The sequence below is a fragment of the Candidozyma haemuli genome, assembly GCF_002926055.2.
Source record: "Candidozyma haemuli strain B11899 chromosome Unknown H_2014730914, whole genome shotgun sequence".
NCBI lineage: Eukaryota > Fungi > Ascomycota > Pichiomycetes > Serinales > Metschnikowiaceae > Candidozyma > Candidozyma haemuli.
In genome coordinates this window covers 496,573-520,982 of record NW_020289907.1, presented here as the reverse complement: position 1 = coordinate 520,982, position 24,410 = coordinate 496,573, and the positions used below count along the sequence as shown (strand labels likewise).

At 42.7% G+C, this 24,410-nt stretch overlaps 12 protein-coding genes across 12 annotated transcripts; 4 read left to right on the top strand and 8 right to left on the bottom strand. All coding sequences in view use genetic code 12, as the record gives it.

The window, feature by feature from the left end:
• Window positions 1–38: 38 nt before the first annotated feature.
• On the bottom strand, window positions 39–2,366 carry ZCF35 (Zcf35p; the record flags this gene model as incomplete). Its single annotated transcript, XM_025488374.1, has 1 exon — window positions 39–2,366. One exon carries the CDS (start codon window positions 2,364–2,366, stop codon window positions 39–41), a length of 2,328 nt encoding a protein of 775 aa, XP_025343036.1.
• A 1,763-nt stretch (window positions 2,367–4,129) lies between these two features.
• CXQ85_004764 (cationic amino acid transporter) lies at window positions 4,130–5,083 on the bottom strand (the record flags this gene model as incomplete). Its single annotated transcript, XM_025488373.1, has 1 exon — window positions 4,130–5,083. The coding sequence occupies one exon, from the start codon at window positions 5,081–5,083 to the stop codon at window positions 4,130–4,132; it is 954 nt and encodes a 317-aa protein (XP_025343035.1).
• Window positions 5,084–5,267: 184 nt separating this feature from the next.
• On the bottom strand, window positions 5,268–7,354 carry CXQ85_004763 (uncharacterized protein; the record flags this gene model as incomplete). The annotated part of the gene is made up of 2 exons (XM_025488372.1): window positions 5,268–6,263; window positions 6,290–7,354. 2 exons carry the CDS (start codon window positions 7,352–7,354, stop codon window positions 5,268–5,270), a joined length of 2,061 nt encoding a protein of 686 aa, XP_025343034.1.
• Window positions 7,355–8,527: 1,173 nt separating this feature from the next.
• Window positions 8,528–9,669, top strand: CXQ85_004762 (tRNA splicing endonuclease subunit; the record flags this gene model as incomplete). The annotated part of the gene is made up of 2 exons (XM_025488371.1): window positions 8,528–8,961; window positions 9,582–9,669. 2 exons carry the CDS (start codon window positions 8,528–8,530, stop codon window positions 9,667–9,669), a joined length of 522 nt encoding a protein of 173 aa, XP_025343033.1.
• A 182-nt stretch (window positions 9,670–9,851) lies between these two features.
• Window positions 9,852–11,024, bottom strand: CXQ85_004761 (uncharacterized protein; the record flags this gene model as incomplete). Its single annotated transcript, XM_025488370.1, has 1 exon — window positions 9,852–11,024. One exon carries the CDS (start codon window positions 11,022–11,024, stop codon window positions 9,852–9,854), a length of 1,173 nt encoding a protein of 390 aa, XP_025343032.1.
• A 281-nt stretch (window positions 11,025–11,305) lies between these two features.
• CXQ85_004760 (uncharacterized protein) lies at window positions 11,306–12,316 on the bottom strand (the record flags this gene model as incomplete). The annotated part of the gene is made up of 1 exon (XM_025488369.1): window positions 11,306–12,316. The coding sequence occupies one exon, from the start codon at window positions 12,314–12,316 to the stop codon at window positions 11,306–11,308; it is 1,011 nt and encodes a 336-aa protein (XP_025343031.1).
• Window positions 12,317–12,920: 604 nt separating this feature from the next.
• Window positions 12,921–14,375, top strand: CXQ85_004759 (uncharacterized protein; the record flags this gene model as incomplete). The annotated part of the gene is made up of 1 exon (XM_025488368.1): window positions 12,921–14,375. One exon carries the CDS (start codon window positions 12,921–12,923, stop codon window positions 14,373–14,375), a length of 1,455 nt encoding a protein of 484 aa, XP_025343030.1.
• An 822-nt stretch (window positions 14,376–15,197) lies between these two features.
• CXQ85_004758 (uncharacterized protein) lies at window positions 15,198–16,880 on the top strand (the record flags this gene model as incomplete). The annotated part of the gene is made up of 1 exon (XM_025488367.1): window positions 15,198–16,880. The coding sequence occupies one exon, from the start codon at window positions 15,198–15,200 to the stop codon at window positions 16,878–16,880; it is 1,683 nt and encodes a 560-aa protein (XP_025343029.1).
• Window positions 16,881–17,490: 610 nt separating this feature from the next.
• CXQ85_004757 (putative ferric-chelate reductase) lies at window positions 17,491–19,641 on the bottom strand (the record flags this gene model as incomplete). The annotated part of the gene is made up of 1 exon (XM_025488366.1): window positions 17,491–19,641. One exon carries the CDS (start codon window positions 19,639–19,641, stop codon window positions 17,491–17,493), a length of 2,151 nt encoding a protein of 716 aa, XP_025343028.1.
• Window positions 19,642–20,293: 652 nt separating this feature from the next.
• Window positions 20,294–21,406, bottom strand: CXQ85_004756 (TRAMP complex RNA-binding subunit; the record flags this gene model as incomplete). Its single annotated transcript, XM_025488365.1, has 1 exon — window positions 20,294–21,406. One exon carries the CDS (start codon window positions 21,404–21,406, stop codon window positions 20,294–20,296), a length of 1,113 nt encoding a protein of 370 aa, XP_025343027.1.
• Window positions 21,407–21,697: 291 nt separating this feature from the next.
• TVP18 (Tvp18p) lies at window positions 21,698–22,213 on the bottom strand (the record flags this gene model as incomplete). Its single annotated transcript, XM_025488364.1, has 1 exon — window positions 21,698–22,213. One exon carries the CDS (start codon window positions 22,211–22,213, stop codon window positions 21,698–21,700), a length of 516 nt encoding a protein of 171 aa, XP_025343026.1.
• A 1,027-nt stretch (window positions 22,214–23,240) lies between these two features.
• On the top strand, window positions 23,241–24,239 carry CXQ85_004754 (uncharacterized protein; the record flags this gene model as incomplete). The annotated part of the gene is made up of 1 exon (XM_025488363.1): window positions 23,241–24,239. The coding sequence occupies one exon, from the start codon at window positions 23,241–23,243 to the stop codon at window positions 24,237–24,239; it is 999 nt and encodes a 332-aa protein (XP_025343025.1).
• Between the last annotated feature and the right edge of the window lie 171 nt (window positions 24,240–24,410).

The following is a 24,410-nucleotide window of genomic DNA, read 5'->3' as shown; positions in this document are numbered from 1 at the left end:
TCCCAGCGCATTCATGACGTCGATTAACGAAGCTATAATCAGTATGTGCCATCTCCGACGCTTTGCCAGGCGAACTCGTCGATTTCTTTATGCTTCTGCATTTTCTGATTCGACATTTGAAGCCAAAGTAGATCAACTTCATTATTATTAAAGGCATCAAAGTCGTCCAACATGAAGAGATCAAGTTCTAACATGTTGGATATATCCGAGGAGATATTTCCAGGAGACGCTCTTAAAGATTCAACTAGTTTTGATGGCTCCATTAAATCCGTAGAAGTATGTGTGGTTTCCGGCGCCAGATCGGTCCTTAAAGTAGTTGTCACCTCTTGCTCGTTTCGTAAAACTCCAGGAAGATCCATGCGTGAGCTTTTGGTCAAAAATTCCTCAACACAAAATTCCTTCAGGTTCTCTGCAATTTGTTTCTCCAAAAAGTGCATACTGCCCTTAAAAATGTCTATGATTTCTTGTAACTGGGTCGAAGTAAGGTTTTGGGGACCGCAACTGGTGGTCGTCTCAGGAGCACTCTCGGCTTGGCGATAGAACTCCGGTTCATTCAGCGCTTGCAAAAACTTCTGGTGACTTTTAAAAATTCTCCACGCAAAGTAGTACCTATTGCTCATGATAGATTCAGCCACAATACAAATTTTTGAAAATTTCTCTAAAAGAGTCACGAACTCACAAAGCTTTTGGAAATGCGTGAAATAGTCAGGATCAGCGAGTTTAGAGTCATGATCCGACGAGCGTTTTTCTTTTAAGATGTAGTAGTTGCTTTTAACAATGGAGGTGATTACAACTTCGTTCACCCGGTAAATAGCATCGATGATCAACGGGTTCATCCATACGGCGACTCCTTCCCCAAAAATATCTTCTAACTTCGTCACGAATGCGGGCACAACAGGAAGAATTTCGCTTATTGCAAAGTATAGAATCTTTTTGAAGTAGTAGGCATATAGTGCTGCGTTATGTTGATCTCTGTAGAATGCAAGAAGATGACTCAGGCAAGTAATGAAAAAGGAATTCAATGATAGTAGAAGAGCACACTTGACTAGCTTTCCATATGAATAGGACGCGTTTTGTAACTCAAGTGGCTCCAAATAATCCCTTAATCTTCCGAAGACACTGTCTGCCCCAGATTCTATCAGGTTCACCAATGAAGTGAAATGAGGAAGATATACGGGATGTTTTACATGCAACGTCAAATCGATAAGTTTCCGCATGGCGCCGCCAGATAACACGTCGCTGAAGTTTAGAACGCGAGTAACAGAATGATCCAACTCCTTATCAAAAATATTTTCATTATCTTTTTCATCGGTTGGGAGCTTCGTGTCACCAAAAGCTGGGTTTGTCGAAATTGGATTACCAAAGCGATACCCCTGGAAAACATCGCTCACATTCAAATGTGCCCAAATTTTCCTAATCAATTGTGACTGTCTGGGGCAGATCGAACCAGGGAAACTCGATGGATCTCGATTAAAGCCTAGGATATATGCCATTTGAACCAGAAGACTGTTGAATAGCTGCGAGCTTGATCCATTGCATCCATCACCCTCTTCAGGAGCGAGGTAATTATATGTCCGAAGAAACAAAGTTAATTGCAAAAGAGGGACATTCGTTATCTTGAGGAAAAGCATTTGATGAAGGCATCTGTGACTCAATTCAATGCAGTTAAGATTCACAGGATTTTTGAAAAGGTAGCGGAGTTCTTGTAATTTGGGATCCTCAGAATTCATTATCACCTCATTTGCACTCACCCTATTTGAAAAGAGGGAAACATAACTAAACCGGATCATGACCAATAGGACACTGATATGTATGACATCAAGTCTGTCATCAAGCTGGAAATCAACATCAATATCGTCGAAGCTCTCATTTCCTATGATTCGAGATATGACCTTACGAAAGTCATGCTCATCTAAGTAAGGAGCAAAAGCGTATAGTACGCGAAAAAAGCGACGAATTAGAAGCCATACAACCCGCTTTTTTGGTATCATCATTCTCATTTGCTGAATCAACTTGATATCAAACTTTATATCATCCTCGTACAACATTAACCCTAACGCATTTGCATCTGTAGATTGTGGAAGCGTACCAGAAAGATTGTTTTCAGATAAAAAAGATCTTGATGCGGTTTCATCTCTGGCCTTATCTCTCTCCGTGTTTAGGCGCTGACTACGCAGAAACCCAATCCTTTCTTCAGCTTCTCGAGTGCTGTCGTTGCTAAAAGTTGAATGTGCTGATTGTGGTGTTTTTGCCAATGATGGCAGCTCTGTCGACTGAATGTCATTCCTTCGCTCCACAGACTCCTTGCGACTGACATATTCCAGTAACTTCAGAAGCCAGCCGTCTTTTTTTGCAATGTACGCCATGCAAAAACCCCATTTCGCTCCCATAGGGCTTCATCAGTTGAAGGTTCTAGGGCGAATTGATCGAGGAACGATAGCTTTTCATTGTATTCCTGAAAAGGGTTGACCCCAAGAAAGTCATTCTTAACCAATTTTGTTACATGAGGCTCAAACTTCACCTGACGTGCCCCAAGTGCTTCGAATAAAATTCGTCCCGGCCATTCACGATCGTGAAGTTGCGTTTTCACAAGACCAGCGTTGGCATTGAAAGCTTGATGGCCTTCATTACCTATGGTTATGGGAGCGATTATGGCTTCGAAATCACCTATCAGAGCCGTTGAGTCTCTTGCATTCGCAAGCTGATCAAATTTTTTTCGGGATAAAAAGACCATCTCTTCCATCGGATGAGGGGAGGAAAGCCCAGCATCGATATTTGGACCCAATGATGTCAAAGAAGTTGATGCATCTTTTGGCCCATTAGATCTTGTAGGCTCGCTGGAGATTTCATCATTTTGAAGACTCTGTTGGGTTCCTGATGCTGACGATTTGAGATGTAGACCAGGAGCCCAGGCCGAGTCGTAAGCACAGGGATGATCAACTTTGCTACAACTCGAGCACGGCTTCTTTTTATCGCATTTAATCTTACGGCGCTTGCAGCGATTACAGACGAGACTTGCACGCTTTCTTCGCTTCACTGGAGTGGATGGTGCCATTGAGGAATACTTTGACTAATTCTTAAGCTAGTGTTAATTTGCGGATGACTGAAATTTTGAGAGCTTGGAAACATACCGTATCGAGGATGCCGTGGAACAATTGGGGATCTGGAATTGTATTTCCAGCAGCGGTAAAATCGATGCTTGTCGGCTAAATGAAAAAAAGGTCTAAATAAGATAGAGTGGAAAGAATCTCAAAAACTAGGTGTGCAAAAACATCGTGCTTACTCGGCGCCAGGCATGCGTAACCTCGAGCGATACTTGGGCTCCGGACTTTTCTGGTCTGGCTTCGCCATTGGATCATGTGCACTGGCGCTTTATTGTGGGGACATATAATACTGCACGATTGTGCATTGTACTCCTGCTTTCGTCACATGAGCTAGCTGATTTAGAGTACCTCTGCGTTGATTCCAAGAGAAACATCAAAGTAAATAATTACTAGCAGTTATCGAGCCGCATACTAGTACCTCCATTGCACCATTTTTTTCTGACAGTTAAGAATTTGATTTCTTAGGCTCTGCGAAGGGTAATGCGAACAGGGTCCTACAGCTCAAGGAACGCGAGTGTTGCACGTAGGTTACCTTCTGCGAGCAAGGTTGGAAGGTTATTGTATCCCACACATGAAGATATATCTAGTAAGGATGCTTGTCTTACTGGAGCTCCCACATTTAATTAGATGTGTAGATCTCGACTACATCTTATGCATTATGGATACTAATTCTTGACTAATGTTTCTCATTTTTAATACGATCATTATTTTTCCTATTGATTATAAGAACCCTCCTCTCCCACACACTCTTTCAATGGTACCAATGAGATAGCGTTTTGTCTATTATAGCCAGGGCGGCTCAAACTTATGCGTAATAGAAGCACACTGATAAAGATTTCATTTTTCGGGATTCCTGCTAGACTAGCTTCTCGTAACTAACCGAGAGCCTTCATGTTCAACAACAGAAAGCTTACTAGTTGCGGTCGAAATGTGAATGAAGTCAGAAAAGATAAAAGAGAACAAAGAAAAAAAAATAAAGATTGAAAGTATTGTGTTTGTTAATTTTGATATTTCGTTAGGTGGGTTTATGCGGCCCCGTATCCGCCGGACTGGCGTTCGAGAAGCGGTTCGCTTCTGTCAGAATTAGAATATTTAGAAGCGTTACCTGCTTCATAGTCGTCTGCCTCATTGTAGAGGAAAAATTGGACGAAGATGGTGAAATCAAGAGCCAATGTGCCAAGTGAACCGGCTAACCAAGACAAATTGACCCAGACATAATTCCATGATGTATCTATTGCGAGGATTGAAATAACATAAGTCAAGTTGCCTAGGCATGCAAATAAGAAAAACATGAAGGAAATACCCTCACACGACTTACGCTCGTAGTTGAGCAAAATTTGGGGAACTCTAGATCCAAGGTAAAAGATGGCGCATAGCCATCCGAAGAACTGTGCCAATGGGTCAAAGACTAGATCAACAGGAGCTTTATGCTTGCGGGAAGTTTTAATGTATGAGATATACCATCCAGTAAGACCAGCCAAAAAAACAAGCAAAACCATTAAGAACTTAAAAAATGCTGACATGAGGGGACTGACATTCAGAAATGAAGCGTAAGTGTCCCTCTCATCAACTGAATTATCCGGTTCGTTCAATTCAGCTGGCCTATCACCAGATAAAACTGTTTCAAGCACATCATCATTTAATGGATTTGCAGGAGAAAGGTGAACGTAGTCTGGTTTGGACTTTCCGTCTCCATACATGATGCATTGAACCCATAAAACTATGTCAGCCAACGTATAATAGATTGCTAAAATTATCATGGTAGGAAGAACTCCTTGAAGAACGGCACCAAGCACGTTGAAGATATCTCCCGCCAACCATAATATGATGAACATCATCGATAGTCCTTCCGATGACTTCCTACGAAAATTCTCATAAATCTGTGGGGCGAAAACGATAATCCAACATGCTATAGATATGGAACCTGTAATTCCTGAAATCACTTGAGCATCGATAACTATGGGAGGCGGCGGAGCCATGTTAAGGAGGACTCTATTGTTGCTGGCGGAATTTCGAACTTTGATGTTGAAGATGCGTGAGATAGAAACTTTTTTGGTCGGTAACACGTGATTATCAGCACATGATTCTGCGGGGCATTTGGATACAGCACAGAAGGCTTGGAGAAAGCTTTACATTTACTTCATGATACAATATTCGATTGAACTATAACCTGCTCGTTGGATCAAGTGGACCTTCGTTATAGAGGTTGGTGATAATATCATTGAAAAATTTAGATGCTAGCGCCCTTTTCAATTTCATAGTAGGTGTAACCACATTACGTTCAACCGTGAGTGGATTGACATCGAAAAACACATTGCGGGCTCTTTCAACCCCATTTGTGAAACTTGCAACATTTCGATTCATGAGTGCTAAAAGCTTTTTCTTGTGCTTTGGCTTATTAATCTCATGTATCATGTCCTCATTCCTTGCCCCTGCCCGTTGAATGAAGTCGCATCCGAATGCCTCATTGATACCCACTATTGCAATGGTATAATCCTTAGATGGATGCCCATGTACGTATACTTGCAGAATGAAGGGATTCTTGGATAGATATAAATTTTCAATCCTTTCGGGCGAGATATATTCCCCATGAGCAAGTTTGAAGAAGTTCTTCACACGGTCAATAACGTATAGCCTTCCGTCTCTTAATTCGACCACATCTCCAGTGGAGAACCAACCATCCTTGTCGATGTCTTTTGCAGTTGCCTCAGGATTCTTGTAGTATGATCGGAAGACTTGAGGGCCACGTACAAGTAATTCACCCTTATGATCAGCCACAAAATAACCCATCTCAGGCCTGTCATGAAGTTTGAACTCTACCGATGGTCCGCCTACACCACACGAACCTGGCTCAGCCTCATACAACAAACTTTGAGTCATAGCACCAAAAGTTTCAGTGAGGCCGTACATCTGAGTCACACCAATATCAAGAGATGCTTTCAAGTACTGAAGAGTATACTTGTTGGTGGGGGCTGAAGCAACTTGAATCCATTTCAAGTTGTCAAAACCCACGAGCTTCCGCAATTCTTTCCAAGCCTTTAGTAAAAATTGGTCGCCTCTGCTAAAATCCTCCTTACTTTGTTGGACGCATTTTTCGTCGATAACGCGGTTGACAGCTTCTTTCTCGGAAAGTTGGCTGATATGTGACTTTATCAAAGACTCAATTCTTGTCAAGATCCGCGGACAAGCGAAATGTAGTGGGGCTTAAAAAGTTTAAGATCTTCGAGCAATTGATCAAAAGGATTATATGGCGCCCGGTCATAGGCTATGTCTGGGAGACCTATATTATATCCACGACACAACGCATACGCGCTCGTCTCCCGTTCGTAAAGATGTGTCAAGGGTAGGAAGGCAAAGGTCTTGCCATTTTCGATATAAGGCTGCCCAATCATCAAATAACACATTGCACATACAGCCGCCTTATGGTTTAGCACAACACCTTTCGGCATTGCGCCCGTCGTACCTGACGTGAAGGAAATCGTAAAAAGCGTTTCAGGATGCGGTGGCAACGGGTGATGGCTAGATTTCCTTCCTAACTCCTCTAATTCAAAAAACTCGAGAATCTGAAGACCTAGCTGCTTCAATGAAGATTTTATTGCAGCTGGAACAGGATCGAATGACACAATAACCTTGACAGGAAAGTTCTCTAACTTACTAAACCGACCTAACTTTTCTACCTTATCTCCCAGGCAGAATACAATTGGAGAGTCGGTTATGCTTAAGATATGGGCAGTCACATCGTCACCCAAATTATCGTAACAAGCGGTGTTAGTCAAGGAAAAAGCATGACAAGCCAAATCAGTTAGTAACCATTCGTGCCTGTTGGCCGAGTAAATCGACACCATAGGGGAGAACGTTCTTGCATTATAAGCCTTGTAGTTCTTGACATGATTTTGAATCGCTTCGGGGATAACATTCAGCAAACACTCCAAGATTCCTGAGCCAATCGCAAGTCTCCTTTCGTTTACCTCGACATAAGAGAGAGACACGTAATTTTGCTGGGACCTTTTTTGAGCATAATTGTATGGTCGGTAACTAAGGCAAGGCTTGTGCTTGTTGAGTTCGACTGCTCGATTGAACATATCATTGTATGTCCCGAGAGATGGATGCAACCCTTCAATAAGTTTGTCAGGTACAGCACGGTTTCGGTAAATCAAGTCATTGCCGTCTTTACGCACTGGAACCATTCTTGAGCTAAGCTCGGCATCCAATGGTAGTTCACCAATGTCATCTTCAAAAAGGTAAGGCATTATTGGTCTTGTAATGGGTTGTAATGACCGGATACTTTGGAGCTTTAAATAAACGGATTCTATCTCCCCAGTTAAGGGCGCAATTAGCCTGGAGCGATGCAGAATACCCCGCAAGAACCCTTTGAGGGACAGAAAATGTTAGGATAACTGCCCCCACCAGGACCCCATTTCAAGTGAACCAAGTTTAAGCGCGGAACCTACCTAGTTGAGCGCTTGGCCATGTTCAGCTGTTAAACGTTTTGGTTTCCATTTCAGAATTTGTGGAGGTTCTTACAAGGAGTATACAGGCTTAAGGATGGCATACTCCCTACCGCTCCCCGCTTGGCTGGCTGCTGTTTTCGCTATCAGGGCCGCCCCTATGTTGTTCCACGGAAAAGGATGCCTGTTCAGGTGGGGCAAAAAGATACCAAAGTCGAAGTCTAAGTTGGCTTGTTGGAACGGTCACCTCCGCGCACCAGGTCTCCGCATCAATATCTTTTGTTGGAGTCGTGTCAATTTTCTTGACAAGGAAAGCGTAGGGTAACAACTGACCGTAGAGCCACATGGATCCGTACCAGTAGCCGGCTAATTGATCGCATCTCCACATTATCTTAGAACCTCCTGGCCAATATATCTGTATTCTTCTCACACATGTCCCATTGACACGCTTTATGGGTCCTTACAGACGTGATCATCCACATTTTTAATCATCTCTTTCCTCTGTCCAAACACTTGTTAATATGCTGAGCGAAGCGTCCCCAGCAATTTGTCTCCCACAGTTACCACAATCGAAGTAACGCGAAGTTTCCGAGTTTTTGAGTTTCGTTCTGTCATTTCCGAAAATATCTCGATTACTAGCTCTTAGAGAAGGATTGGGATCTGTATACTTTCCTTCGACACATTGCTGGAGGGTTTTATACCTAGATATGCTATTAAGTGAGACCTGCCTGATGAGATTCATCATCATGTCCTCATATAGGGATTCAGCCTGGAATTAGTACAGTAACCATAGAGCGATTCCAATAATCAAACATACCAAGTTGTCGATTGTCAAGCCTGAAGAGGTCATGCTTATAAAGTGTAGCGTCCGTCTTGTCGATAGACGAAGGGGTGTTGGGGGATCGCATTTTCTTGAGCTTCTTTCCAAAGTCGCATTTCGCAAGATCCAGCCCTACCACCACCATAAAGTGAAGCATGAACGATGAAGAGGAAACCTTTAAAATTCTAGGTACGCAAGATGAAGACACCTTTCCTGATTGGGGTGATCTCAATCATCGCTTTACATCACTCAGAATTGCCGACGAATCTATACCGAAGAGGTCCGAGAAAGATTTTGATGTTGACTTTACCGATTTTCAGACATCTACTCTAGCTGAGGCCCGTAATCAAATGTTTAAAGCTCTTGACCATTTAAGAGGCCATCATGAGAAACAAAAGATGGTGGGCGTTTGGATGAAGAAAAAGGGCATGACTTTAGTTCCACATGCCAAAGGGAACTTTTTCAGAGACATGGGTGAGCTGCACAATTTTGTAGAAAAGCCTAAAATCCAAGGCTGTTGGCTTCTGTCTATTGAAACGCTTTATCTTATGGAAAGAGGCTCCTTGATTCTTTACCTTTCGAACGAGAGGTTTCAGTCATTTATGGTATCGAACGAAGAAACTTTCGATTATTCTACCTTGAAGCAGATTTCACTAATTTTTTTCTACAATTTGGCTTTTTCGGATAACTCAGACTTACATGATAAATACCAAGTTTATTGTTTGCTAAAACGCTTGGGTTATATTGTCCGTGCTTCGAGCAGGTTCGAACGGAAGACATTGAAACCGGTCCCGATGAGCACAAAAGACATCTCATCTCTATCACAAGCATGGGCCGCCATTGCCTCTTTAGGCTTCAATATTAGGATGCTAATTTCGAGATTTTCCATAACCTCAACTCATTTCGTAAACTACACTCTGGTTTATGAGAAACTACAATACATTCCTGCCAGGAATGCATTGGACTGCAAAGAACAGGGTACACCGGATAGGACATACGATCTACATTTTGATGTCTGGAAACCAACCAGCAAGTTCAGTAAAAAGAATCATAGAAACCCGGACTTTCAAGTTTGCGTCATAAATACATCCGAGGTAAAGTTCCCTTCCTTCCTGGACATGGTAAAACTTTGGGAACAGTCTTCGATGAAAGTTAACGCTGATGAGGTAACAAGCAGCAAGGATGGTTCGAAAAAGTCGAGAAAACCAGCGGATCAAAGTTCCAAGAAGCAGATTCGAGCACGCAAAATTACAGAAAAACGCCTGACCTTGGCACCAAAGACGCTCAAAAATCTTGAATATATTCGTTTACGAGATTCTTTGATCAAAATGGGGTCCAGCGGTAGGTCTGTTGTTATTGCAGGCATCGATAATGGAATTATTAACTTTTCAGGCATTCATGAAACGGAGTTCGCCTTGAAGTCTAACCATTTCAACAAGGATCTCAATGAGCTCAAGTATGGAGCAAACCATGGCATCATTATTCAGGAGGATAGTAAGCTTTGACGGTAAGTAGCTCTCCTGTGTTTCCTTCTTTTGCAGAGGACCATCTTGCCAGAAGCGATCTTAAAGTTGCGCGTGTTAACAGATCCCTAAATTCGTTAATGCCTTCCAAGAAGTAAGCCTCAAAGATCTCCTTTCTGTTCCAGTTGTCGTGATAAAACTTCAAAAGGCCTGCGACCCATGCGTCGCAGCTTCTCGCATCTAGTCTATAACAGGCACCAAAGTATCGGTCGAATGATCTAGCCAATGTCATAACTATGTCTTCAGATGTTTTGACTCTCTTCAAGTCGATATCGGGGACACTGCTCTGGTAGATTCCAAACGAATTGAGCCGCAGTAGAATGTTACTTTTATGGGCCACGATTGCTTTAAGAACTGTTAACTCACTTTCCAAATGGTCGAGTGGAACCCCGCCCAAGGAGTCTAAAGGATTAGACCTAAAAAACACGCTATCGGGATCTTTTAAATGCTTTGTTAGGAGAATTTTGAAAGCTGCGTTTCCTTCAAGAGACTGGCATTTCATGAAGTTCAAAATGAGTGCCGGTTTCAAAGAGCTCTTTAACTTCCTGAGAAAAGTTGCTAGAACTTTTTCGTCATCTAATAAAAAACAAAGTAAATTATTTGGGCGTCGCTTCAAACTGAGTCCTTTCCGGAGCTGCATTGGATGCTTTTCCCGTCCTCTAAATGGATTCGGTAGGTTTATGTCTTGGAAGTCAAAAGTTAGCTTGGGGGCTTGCTGAATTTTTTCAAAGTCCGAGAAGCTCTGCATTGCCTTAGCTTTCAAACGAGGCCTAAGTTGATTTTGGAGCTTCACGGGGCTCTGAAGAAATGCATCGCCAATCGAGGCTAAACTCGGGCTATCTTTCGACCCTATCAATGCCTGACGTAGATTTTCAGCGTAATGCTTAAGGATGACTTCACATGTTTCTGGTTTTATGTTTTCGAATGATTGGTCTTTCTTCACGACTTCTGCATCATTAAGAAAGCGAAGGACGTCATAATCAACGACTTTAAGACCTAGAAATGCATGATATTCTTTTTGCAAAATATTTCCTTTGGGTCCGGGCGAATCCTCATTGTCTTCATGGCTCTCTTGTGGCTCAATCTTGTTCGATTCCGCATCTTGAAGAATTGTGAGGATCTTCTCCATAGTGGGAATTGATGTATCCAACAGTTCCATATGGTCTGCGAATTTGATGTCATTCCTATTGCTCAATGAGCGGCATGGAATTGCCAATTTTTTTGTTATACTTCGGAGATGTGCCCTTGGAATAGCACATACCATGTTCGGTGTTGGTAAACTATCGAGAGAAGCTCATATCAGTAGCGCGGAAGGAGAAAAATAAATATAATAAAGTGTACATTAACAATATTACACTACTGTTCTCAGAAAAACTCGTTCCCATTCACTATAAATGACCCTTTTATCTCCTATGTAGTTTTCTTTGTCGTGCTTTTGTTGCTTTGACTCGGTGTTTTCTTGTGAGTCGCTTGGGTCTGCTCCGTTGATGGGCTTCCTTTTCCTTTCGACTTTTTGGCCTTTGTTTGCTTCTTTTTTGGTTTTGAAGGATCACCGCCGCCTGGCTTTTCGGGCGTGATATTAAGCGACTTGGTTGAGGTCGTCAAGGTTGGTTTCTTTGCCTTTAGTGATTTCTTCTTAGTATTTTTGGCATCCTTTTTAACCAGATCCGCATCCTTATCCGATTTCTTGTGATTCTGGTCCTTCTCTTTCTTACATTCTTGATATGGCTTCTTTTTTAGGGCGGCTGGCGGTGGTTTAACAATAGTCTTGCTCTGTTCCCTCGACAGTAGAGTCTCAGGGGCGCTTTCTGGTTTCGTGTTTGCGGAAGCTGCTTTCTTTGACTTGTTCTTTTCCCGTCTCCTTTTATTATCTTCGGAATGTAACGACTTTATCAACTTTACCATATCAATATCTGTTGCATCCGCAGAACGTTGAGAGATAAACTTTTTATACAAAGTCTCCTGAAGAATCTTTCCTTCAGACTTCTCTGACGTGGTCTCTATCACAGTTCCAAACAAAGGCTTCATCATTTCACATTTTACTCGATCACCCGAAGCAGGATCCTCAAATACAATTTGTTCCATCTCAGACTTAAAATGGTCCGCATCCTGTTTCTCTTGGAACTGGAAGTATGCTCTTGAAAAGTTTGGCTCTTCAAATGGTTTAGTAGAGGCGCTACCCCTCTGAAAGTAAAACCTTCGTAGGCCACGGGTACCATTGATCGTAGGCTGATATTCTTTCGGAATTTGCAGGAGAAAGGCTTCCTCACTCATGTTTGGAGGAAGAAGCCTGATCACCACCTTAAGATCCGGGTCTTCATAGTTCACTATCGGTTGAGTATCTCCTAGTGTCTTTTTCTTCTTCTTTGTGCCATCCTTTTGCTGTTGTGGCGGAGGCCTTGGTTTGCATTGTATCGCCATAGGCTATAAGTGTTGTGTTTGATTTGCAAGTTTTAGTTGAGACTTTCAGATTATCGCGAATATTCTAAGATATATAAAGTTGAATGTCATTAAAACGGTAATTTAGAAAGGAAAAATATCGAAGAAAAAAAAACAAAAAAAAAAAAACAACATCAACGTAGAGAACAAGAGAAAGAAAGCAACTGAATGATGTTTAAAAGAGGTTTGAAAGGAATGGATGCTTCTTGATGTTTCGGTTTCTGGTGGCCTCTCGTACCTTTCCATTCTTTAATTGCTACTTTTTTCAGACATTTTTATTTAAAGAAAGACAACAGGATTGTGGTATCTGACGTGATTTCACCGCCTGAGTGACGGCATCTCATATTTTGAGTGTAAAGTCAGCGACAGCGTTGTAATCAGAAAATGCAAGGAATTTTGTAGACATCAATCCTAATGTAGCTCTGTAGGTATTTTCTTCCTTTCCCTTCAAGAACCTTTAAAAAGCAATCCATGTTAAATGGAGATTGAAGCCTTGCAGCGGTATTTGCTCCAGATGCTCACGTAGATTTCCAACAGGAAGGTAATCATAGCTCACTATCCGACATCCGTGAAGTTGAGGTGCGACATGAAAAACATCGCCAACTTCAACGCCATTAACATACAGATGAATGTGACAGGGGACTTCTTACAAAATCTACAAGCAGTTACAAGTAAACCTTCCAAACTACAGGCCCAAGAGCTTATACAGCTACTTCGCCTTCATCCTTCGCTAAATCCATGGATTGTCAAGTTCTACAATATCGGTCCAATAGATGTCAATCAAGTTCAAGAGGAACTAGGGAGGAGAAATTTCTATAACAATGAATGGATGGCATTCGAAGAACTCGTGCTAAGCTTTGTGCGCTTATCAAACCAGATAAACCCATTCTCAATGCTTGAGTCGTTCGATCTCTATGCCAGCTACTTCAATGACTTATCAATTGCTTTTACGAATAAATCTCATGGATACCTATTGACACCTTTGATCCAAGACACAGTTGACATTATAATTCCAATGGCCACACAGTTAGACATGCAGCTTCTTTTGGTGGAAAGTAGGAGACGACCAAGGCTTGTGTTTTTGGCATCACTCTTATTGAAAATGTTCAACAACGTCCGCTCTCAATTAGGCGCTGGAGATCACATTGAGGTGGCGAAAAAATCTATCATGCTTTTGATCGGAGTGAGACTTTGTCTGATCTATTTCAAATTGCAGAATCCACTTTTATGTCGTAACGTGTTTTCCAACATGAATAACGCAAATTTAAGACTCACAGACTTCCCCAAAAACCAACAGATTCAGTATAGATATTATCTTGCGAGATTTTACATGGTGAAATACCAGTTTGTCGATGCATACCAACACTTTCAGTGGTGTTTATCAAACACACCCAACAATTACTTAAGAGACAATGCTAATGTCACAAGAGTCTTACGACTGATGATTCCACTCGGAATGATTATCGGCAAAAAACCTCTCTTGGACAACATTAGCTCTACTTTCTACAGCTCTCGTGACAGGACCCCTCGCTTTCTACAAACCTTTTGCGATATTTCTAAAGCGATAGAGAGGGGTGACTTCAAGGGCTTTTCCACTGTTTTGAACGACCCTGACAATTATCAGGAACTCAAAGAACATCTTCTATTGGTATTATTTGCGGAAAAAGTGCCTCTCCTTTTACTTCGTAACTTGGTTAGGAAAGTATGGGTTTTACAAGGAAAACAAGCGAAGCTTGACTACGATAGTATCAAAATTGCTCTCAGTACATCACTTGCCGGCCTATCTCTTAATGAAATCAATTGCTTTGGACAGAAGGTTAATCTCGAAGGCTCCGAGGAAGAAATTGACGATCTCGTCATTGAAAACTGTTTGGTGACTTTGATAGATCAGAATTTACTCAAGGGAAAGCTATTTCCGAGACTTCGGGTGGTATCACTAAGCAAGACAGGTGTGTTTCCCGAGGTAGCTGCAATTTCTTTTGTCAAGTATGGCAATGGATCTGAAGGGCGTCTCAACTATGCGGACAAATGGATGGAATGAGGCGAACAGGCAAGAAAAAATAATACACACAAAACCGCATAAAGTATCTTGTTACGCACAAGTGGCCCGCCCAAGGTATGACAAGGTGGAAAGCAATATTTTTTATCCGACAGAAATGCTTTTGCCAGCTATGTATTACATTCGAGGAAAGTGATAATGAAGCGTGTTTGATTCCGGAGAAAAGTCTCTTGATGTGATGGCTCACGAAGCACTTGCTTGTCCTAGTCCGAAGGTCCGCGCGAACTGTGGCACATTTGCGATTTTTCTTTCCTGCTCGTCTCTTCTCCATACTGCGAACTGCAACGGCTCCTATGGCCCGAACCCCAGATTTTTGGTTGTGCCGCACGTCCTGAGGCAAGGCGATTTCGTGGTAACCCAACACTGGAAGGTGGAGAGCATCACTTCCGGGACTAAGCGAACACAACTGATACTTCAGGGTTTTGGCTCGTGTGCAAACTTGCTAGAATTCCACTGTTGGCCTTATTTTGATCTTCTTCTCGAACGGTTGTGGTAAAGCTTGTCAGGAGGCTGGTACCAACAAGGAGGTGTACATCCGAGCGCATCGCGCCGCAGTTTTGACTCAGTGTGGAGAGAAGATTCTTCTAGACATGATTTTAATAAGGCATTCTGGATGGTATCCTGTATATTAACCACACCGGTGCATTGTTTTCTTAGCGCTCCTCGTTATTATGGTCACTGCAGAGGCCAGACTTGCGCTACTGCAAAAAAGGGTTTAGGCAGTATTTAAGAAGTGCCTTCCCCCCGAGGTACCACATTGAGCTTTCAAGTTTAAGACCAGTGTCTGTACTGACAAACCCTAGCATGAGGTTAACAGATCTTCCTCACAACGTCCTTGACACCATCTTGGATAGCTGCGATCATAACTCGCGGCTCACCTTAGCCCACATGACTCCTTACTTCCGTTACCGGGTGTGTGACTCCCTTTACAAGAATATTATGGTGGTAGAGTCGGACCGGGATTGGCACTGTGGGAAGCACCCTTATTCTCAAGAATGGACTTTATTGCCTGCTGAAAAGTTGCAACAGTTCGCTAACTGTCTTAATCCAACTACTTTCCGTTTTGTACGCAAGTTCGTGGTGAACACACACGGAAACGACAATGACAGCAGCTTGCTTTATTTATACGATAGAATGGCAAACTTTTGGAATCAAAACCCACACACATTATGCATGAACAACCACGATGTCTTGAGCTTGCGTTGTGTTCGTTCCCTCACAAACTTTTTGGCACTGAACTCTGTTCAGTTTATAGACGTGGAGGATGAAGACAGATGCGAGGTAACAAGGAAGGATCATAAGGTTCTCAACCTTCTGAATTGGTTTGTGTTCAACACAAGCGAGTTCCTTGCATTACCAACAAACTCACGGTTGGAACAGCTCAACATGTATGTTGAGAGTAACGCCTATCTTCAAAACAGCGAAAACGTTCAGAGCATTTTTTATGGATCCTATGAGGCCCCCGCTCAGAACTTACGCAATTTGAGTAGACTTTATTTGCATTCGCCTTTGGCATTTCTTCGTTTTACTGAGATGGCTGATCATCTCGGTGTGAATGACTTGAAGTTGAAGGTTCTTTCAATATCCACATCGCATCGTGCTCGCAATAATGCTATGACAGATTTTCACAAGATGCGCCATTATGTTGATCTTAACAACCTTGAAGAACTTGAATTGAAAATGAACTGCACTCGTCTGCATGAGTGTTCTAATAGTTGTATTCTCAATTTTTTCGAGAATTGGAAGCAATACAATCAACTCCACGGGCTTACCACCAGTTTGAGGAAGTTAGCGATCGTGCATTACAAGTCATTAGCTGACACTACGCAGTTTAAGCATGTTGTCGAGAATTACGTTTTTAGCGAACTTTTTGGCTCCTTGGAAGAGGTGTATTTGAACTTGTCAGATTCTGTCAAATCTACCAGTGATCAGTACAGTATCGACTTGAAGAAAGTTTGCTTGCAACTTCGTCATGTTCCCAACTTAGCGCATATCCACATATCAAGTTTCATGAACGAATGGGTCAGTCAGTTACCACAGTTACTTGACAAGCGTACTATTCCATGTCAAGACGTCTTAATTAACCAATGTAATTGCGACAGCTGCAATAACACGCGTTCATACTTTGTGGAACTCGCCCGTTTGGACAAGTCAAATAATTATAGTCACAAGGGTAAGCCATCAGATGTACAGATCACTCCCTGTCAAGTGACTACGAGTGTTGACTTCACGGAGATTGCCAATGTCAAGTTTTTGCAATATGTTGCAGGCCAATTCAGAAGACAAGAACATTGTATGGAGAGAAACCTCCACTCTGTCGGGTCTATGTTAAACATGCATGAAATGCCTCTCGAAGAGAATGAAGAGACGAAGAAGTTTCTGTCATTGCTCATTCATTCATGTCTTGCCGACTTCTCCAGTATTATGGCGCAGCATGCTCCAAAGCTCCGCCTGGTTAATCTCGGCGGCGTTTGCATTGAGGCCTAAGCCAGTCCACTACTTTTTTACGATTTTATGAATAGCTTTCGAGCACTTATTAATAGATAATAGAACCGCATTATGAATTTGATTTTGTAGGTCGCGCTCTACTTGCGCACTTTTAACCTATATTGTTCACCCGCACTCGAAAGTCCGTCTTCGCAAATCAAGTTGGATAAACTACAACTTGCTCTTTCCCTACATACTACTATGAAAAGAGGCCCGTGTAAGCATGCCTCGATCATCAGTAAGTAAAGAACGTATGGAGCAAATCAATTCCCAGCTTCTCCAAGCTGGCTCAATTGGCCTATTGAAGGGAGTACTCGTTGGGCTTCTTTCAGGTTACTACTTCAGTTATAAGTATAATCATGGGCAGAACCAGAAGTTTTTCAAAACCCCGTACAAGATCTGGTATCTTGTCTCCTGGGGTGTGGTGGGAATAACTTTTTCAGCCGAAATTGCTAAACTGAACATTGCTCAGTCGTTGGCGGAAGAGGAGGACATTAGACGAAGCGAGTTTTTTCAAGACCTGCTTGGTGACAGAAGGACATGACGAATGTTATGTAATTCATTTCATATTAAATGCAAAGGTCATCACAAGGGTGACCAAGAAACCTTCTTAAACGTAGAAGGCCTCTTCGTGATATTTGAGGCCATTTTCGCTCGCCCAGAGTTTCACGTTTTTCACAAGTGATTTAGGACCAGCAGAAATCACCCACACTTTTTCGGCATCAGGAAGTTTATGTTCCGGACCTATCTTGTTCCTCCCAGGGATGTCTCTACAACATACCAAACCGGAGTCGCCGTCTAACTGCTGTGGACCAGAGCACTGTGTAAAAATATCATGCTGGTTGACACACCAGTTGTAATAACGGTAGTTCAATTTGGGGCGACCTCTGTAGATATGATTATCCAAGTTGAGGCGTTTAACAGTAGCATGAAACTGTTTATGAGATTCATTGCCCTTTTCTGCGTCAATGCTGAACCTTTCATTAATAGAATGAGATCTGCTAGACCTTCTGGACATAGTTGATGTCATATCGTGCCCGATTGCCTCTTCCTCATCAAATTCGATACTGTCTTCAAAATTGCCACTAAATTGAGTGGCCGGACTAAACAGCAGAACAGTACAGTCACGCTCATTTTCCTCTTCTTCCAGGGCATTCTCATCCAGTAAATCCACGTCCACATTTTCCAGCTCTTGATTCATTTCAGCATCATCCTCAGCGGAGAATATTAACCGTGATCTTTCGTTAGCATCCAGGGGCGCAAATGATGACTTATTGGACAAGAATCCGAAGGTACCGTAGCTTCGCATTCCTCTAACTTCTGTGAAATCAAACTCTTCGTTTACGTTGGGACTTCCAGTGACAAAAATCTCAAAATCATCTCCATGTATGTAACCCTCAAAGTGGCGAAGCACAGCAATATCTCTGTAGTCACGAACAACCCATAATATCTTAACAGGAACACCATGATAATTCAGCACCCTCAATATCGGAATGGCAAATGATATTGCTGATCCTCCAACAACAATGAGCATCTTTTTCGCATTAATACCGAGCTTGGAAATGGAAAACTTAGAGGATTGATTATTTTTGGATTTCACGAGGAGTAATTTGGGATCTAGCGAGCCGCAAACCTTGTATCTCGCGCCGTTAGTCCATTGGAAAGTGCCTTTCCGCACGATGAGCTTCTGGGACCGATCCAGCGGCAAGGAGACCAAAGTGTAAGGATGATAGTTTGGAATGATTTGTTTATAGAGGCGGACGAAAAAGTTCAGACCATAGTTCGTGATCCTGACATGCGCTCCAGGGTTGTCCGCACGATTCTTGACTAGGGTATTAGGAAAGTCGATCAAAGCCAAGTTGGGAGAGACGTCCGTCACCTTAAAATCATTTGCAAGGGATGTTCTGGTATTAGAAACACGGTAGTAGACTTGATACGTGAGAATACCAACATTCAAGATGTTAACATATGTCGTGCTAACCGGCCTAACATGAAATGGAAGAAGGAGCACGATTGCCCAACTCCAGAAATAATGGTTGAAGAAGAACAACTTATAGCTGCGATCCCTCACCTTCAGTAAAGAAGTGACGATTATCATAAGAAAGCCAGCTAAAGCTCCCCAGCCGTAGAGGTTCTCCCGCTTCCAAGCTTTGTTCCAAGTACCATTCTTGCTGAAAAAACCTAGATACAAGAAAGTGTGGATAATAGCAAGCACAATAACACCACGAGAAAGCCACTTATGAACGGGAAGTAGACTCAAGTAAAGCGTGTTTGGTAAGGGCGATGGTCTTATGGTCAAGAAGAATACCGTGGGTAAGGAGACAACAGACAAGCGACCAAGTCGCTTCGCCAAGAAAATTAAATCGCCATTGTTGATATCCAGGAGAGCTAAAACTGCAAAAACAGTTGACCAAAGGACAATCTGCGTGATGGCTTGGAGATTCAAGTAAGAAACATAAGCAGTGTCTTTGAGCACTCTAGCGGCTCCCCGAAGCATGCGACGAAAGAAACTGACACGCCCGCTCCCAGACGTGAAACGACCACAGAAATTGTTGATGGGCCCTAGGACATGTACTTTGTTAAGATACCAACGCCCTGTAGCCAATAAATAGTTCTGGAATGCTATACTGACAAGGAATGCCACAGATACCCAGCCCATGATGTCGCCGAACTTGTTAGTGGTATTCTGACGACAGTCCTTGTATTCCTTGGACTTGGAATCCGGATAGAAGAAATAATCCGAAAGAAAAGGAACATCCATGGCGGTGGTCCCGGTCAACGGTATGTGATGATGATGATGAGTGACTGACTGGGGAAAAAGTAGCGCGAATCAGAGCTGATCTTATAGATAAAATTGAGTGCAACACATTGAGCGAAGAAATATATAGCTTGTACAGGAAGGGACCGAGATCTAACTTTTTTGCCATTTAACGCCGCGCCACATACGCAGCTGGCCAATTTTTGCAATATATTTCGGCTGCGAGAATACTACAGGGTTACAGGAGAGCCGTGCACACGGGGCTCCGACGGAGAATTCGGCGACATCAACCCGTCCAGTCAGACTGTAAGCGAGGTGGAATTTCGCGGTTGGTGCTCTTTATGGACGGGTCTTGACGGTTAACGACTTTGTTCTCTGACGAGACTTCTACATACTAAGAATGTTCACTCATTCTTTTTATTGATATCGGCTTTTAATAATTCATATCTTGAGGGCCCTTCTTTGCTTCTTGGAGGAACATGGTCGGCACGACGAACATGGTATGCCGATGCGCAACTGTAAAAACGGTCCCCATGATTGGGGGTCGCTCCCTTTCGTATTATGCTTACATTATTTTGTCTCGCCACAACTTAAATTCTTCTATAATTCCCGAGAATATTGATCTCCCTAAACTGATTAACCTGTAATTCGATATCTAATAAAATGCCTGGAAATTTTTGCGGCTCCCGTTCTTGGGCAACATCCCTGACCTGTTGGGTTTCACACCACTACTACGTGAGTTCTGTGTGTTGAATTTCTTCTGACCCTTTGATGTTATTACACCCGACCGATTTGCCTTGGTAGGAATGGGTGGAAGACCATTCTTGTTTGTACTGCTATGCTTGATGATGCCTGACCTGGTTGGCTGAGCGCCAGAGCCGCCATTAAAGTCCTTCTTGGATGACTTGAGAGGACGTTGATTCTTCTGGTAACCCCTGTTACCTCTGTTACCATTTGTCCCGTAGTTGTAACCTCTGTTACCATTGGCCCCATAATTGTTATCTCTGTCACCACTTTGCCTCACATCATTGGCGAGCCAGTTGTATAGCTTTCTAAGATGCTTAGGTAGATTAGTGCCACTAAAAGCACTACCGTTAATATTAGGAATACGCGATGATCTCTGCCTGTGACATTCATCTCCGTAATGTGAGTTATCGCCACAGTTATAGCAATAGATCACTGGAAGGTCTGAAACCTTCCACAGCAGTTCATCCTGCGCAGCATTAGGCTGCGGCTTGGTAATGTAGGAACGCCATATACTAGGACAATTATGGTCACCATGACTGAATGTGTCACAGTGTCTGCAATACTCTCTCTTCTTGCTCTTGTTGGTACAAGCGGATACCATGTGCCCCCTTTGGCCACATTTGGCACAGATCATGGTTGTTGGACACTGCAGTTCATAGTGGTCGCCAACCACACCACACTTATGACATATGACAGTCTTACATTTTGATCTTATATGTCCTCTTTTATGGCAATTATCACATAAGGGGCCTAGAGACAGCTGTGCATTGATCGTGGTGCCATGTTCTGGATCAGTAATACCGAAGTATCTTCCTTCTCCACGAAGTTCTATTAGCTCATCAGCATTATCATTAACCTGGTCATATGAAAGCGATGTCACACCATTATTTTCATTCTTTTGATTCCTCTTTTCTGTTTGAGGCTTCTCTTGTTTCTTGGCTTCCGGCTGGTTCTCATCCCATCTGGCGCCTTCGTCCACTTCGGACGGTTTAGTATCTTCAACAAACGATAGTAGCCCCATTATATTGAACGTATCACGATTCTTAAAGTTGCTATCTATGTAACAGCGCTCAGTTTCGGTATCACGATGGCCTATCTTTTTCTTTTTTGTTGATGCTTCTCTGCAATGCAGTCACGTGTCAAAGCACATGTCTAGCTTCCATTACAGTTTCCCATTTTCTAGATTATTGGCATTTTTTTTTTCTATTGAATTATAGCCGTACTTAAATTGAGTCGTTTTACATAATAGATTAGTGATACATTTCACTTCGGACATCGCAACCCCCCTCGATACCATTTTCAACCAACCACCTTACAACACATTTCTAACGACGTTGTGAGCAACTTGTGATTCCAAGTCATCGTTGTTGCCCGTGACGCTAATCGATGTTTTAAGGTATTCCTGATGCTTGACAGCGGCGAAGAAGTAGCAGGCCGACGCAAAAGTGAAAATAATGGCAACAACAAGCAAGGAAGTGGCTTGGATGACCAAACTAAGATACTGGATGGCAGCCATTAACAAGTAGAAGCCACAACGAGGCCAGTTTTCATCGAAATTACGAACAAAATTGGTGAAAGTGTCGGTTAAGGGACAAATCTTCAACAAAAATGGAATCTCCACAAAGACCACAACAAGACCTTGGATGATACAAATGATGGAAAAGATAATCACCAAGTTAAAATGGAAGATATTGGCAATACCTAAGGCAAGACACAAGAAGATATTGAGGATACCAAGCCATTGACCATAAAGGGAGAAGTTCTTCTTCTTGAAGTCCGCGGAAAACCCACTGAAAATGTTGGAGAATATATTCTTGATATTGACCATTTTTGATTCTTTCTGTTGGAAGTCAGGAACTTTCAATTGATGTGTAGTAGATATATATGAATATAACTGACTGGGAAGATCTAAACGAGGAAGGATTACATGTCAGTAAACACCTGTTACTCCGAGATAGTATGTGCAGGCTAAGAGAATGGACCAGTCATTCACTGTAGCCAAGATTTGTTGGGAAAGGACACAAAAAAGAGCCAACCCTAAATTACCGCCATATGGGGTGCTGAGTGGAAGAGTGATTAGCAGTTGGACTGTGGTATATGTCGAGAATCGAGGTGCTTGGAAGAAGGAGCCTGCAACACGAGGCAAGTTTACGTAGCTGCGAAATATCCACTTAACGAATCTCCCTGCACTGGCGGTTGTTCAGTAAGGCTCAATTCATGTCAGAGAATTGGTGAATTAGTGCATAAACAATATGGCCTTTCCGATATCCGGTGAAGGTTTGATCGTCTATACTCAAATGGTAAAGTGTTCCATGTAACTCGCTTTTTTTTTTTTTTTTTTTTTTTTTTTTCATTTATTCTTCATTATCTTTGTTTTTCTTCCTTGTCTTACTTACAAAATATCTTCTTGTGGCTCGGTCCCAAATCCCCAGGTATCCAATTACACTATTAACAATTCTTTTTTTTTACAAGCAGAATGCCTTGTCGTGGAGTTGTTTAACTCAGGCCGTGTATTAGTACTACCTGCATGGGTTATCACGACTATGTATGCTCATTGATCGAAGGCTGAAAAAAAATCGAAGACTCTCAACTATATGAAGCATCTATCCATAGAATAAATGGGGAAAGAAACTGTTATTGGAATTGTCGGCAAGCCTTCGAGCGGAAAATCAACCACGCTCAATGCATTAACTGATGCCAATGCAAAAGTTGGCGCATTTCCCTTCACAACTATAGATCCTAACAAAGCGACCGGTTACCTAGAAGTGGAATGTGCATGTCTGAGGTTCGACAAAAGTGGTGATTGCAAGCCTAATTATGGGTATTGTAGGGATGGTAAAAGGGGTGTACCTGTGATGCTTCTTGATGTGGCCGGTTTGGTACCCAACGCTCATTTGGGCAGAGGTCTCGGGAACAAGTTCCTCAGTGACTTGACTGAGGCGGATTGTCTACTTCATATCGTTGACGTCAGTGGAACAACTGATGCGGAGGGAAAAGAAACCAGAGGTTATGATCCACTTAAGGACATCGAGTGGCTCCAGGATGAGATTTTCCGCTGGATTTTGGGAAATTTGACAGAGAAATGGGGTTCCGTGGTGAGACGCCATATTGCTACCAAATCTACGACGTTAGAGACGTTGAGACAGCAGCTAGGCGGTTATTATGCCAACAAACAGTTAATCGGAAAAGCTTTGGATACCATCCCGGGATTACCCCCCTTGAAAGACTGGGACAATGAAATGGTGGAACGAGTAGTGAAGGCGTTCATGTCGGTCAAGTTCCCAACAGTGCTAGCATTGAACAAAATGGACCACCCGGACGCAGACAAGAACGTGTCAAAGATCATGCTCAAGCATCCCGAGCTGAAGTGCGTATTGACCTCTTCGCTCACAGAAGTGCTCTTAAGGAAGCTAGCGGCACAAAACTTTATTAAGTATGACCTGGGCACTGAATTCGTCGACACTGCCGAGGACTTACCGGATGCTGGGCTTCGCGAAATGGACGAGAAGCTCCAGAACAGAATAGAAAATATCCGTGACTTGGTACTTTACAGATTTGGGTCAACAGGCGTCGTCCAGCTTCTCCAAGCTGCCGCCGATGTATTAGACCTTGTCCCCGTCTTCCCAGTAAGAAACATCAGCTCTTTCACGGGAACTTCTGGCTCGGCTGTGTTCAGAGACTGTATTTTGGTAAAGCGTGGACTGCCGGTGATATCGGTGGCCCGTAAAATCATGGGCGATGTGACTATCGCAGCCATTGAAGGTGTAGGGGGAATTAGAGTGGGTGAGGAGGATACTGTTGATGTGGGAAAGAACGATATTCTTTCATTCAAGTTGGTACCAGGTGGTCATTAGGATAACAAGGAGCTTTCGGCTAAGACAGATTTGCATTTTTTTTTTTTTTTTTTATAGTTGGATGCGTCTCATAGATTATACAGATAAATGGTCCAAATCGCATACTCGAAAAAACCGTGCAGCTGTAGGAGTGTCTATAAAGCCGATTCGGGAGTCAGGCCAGAACCGTTG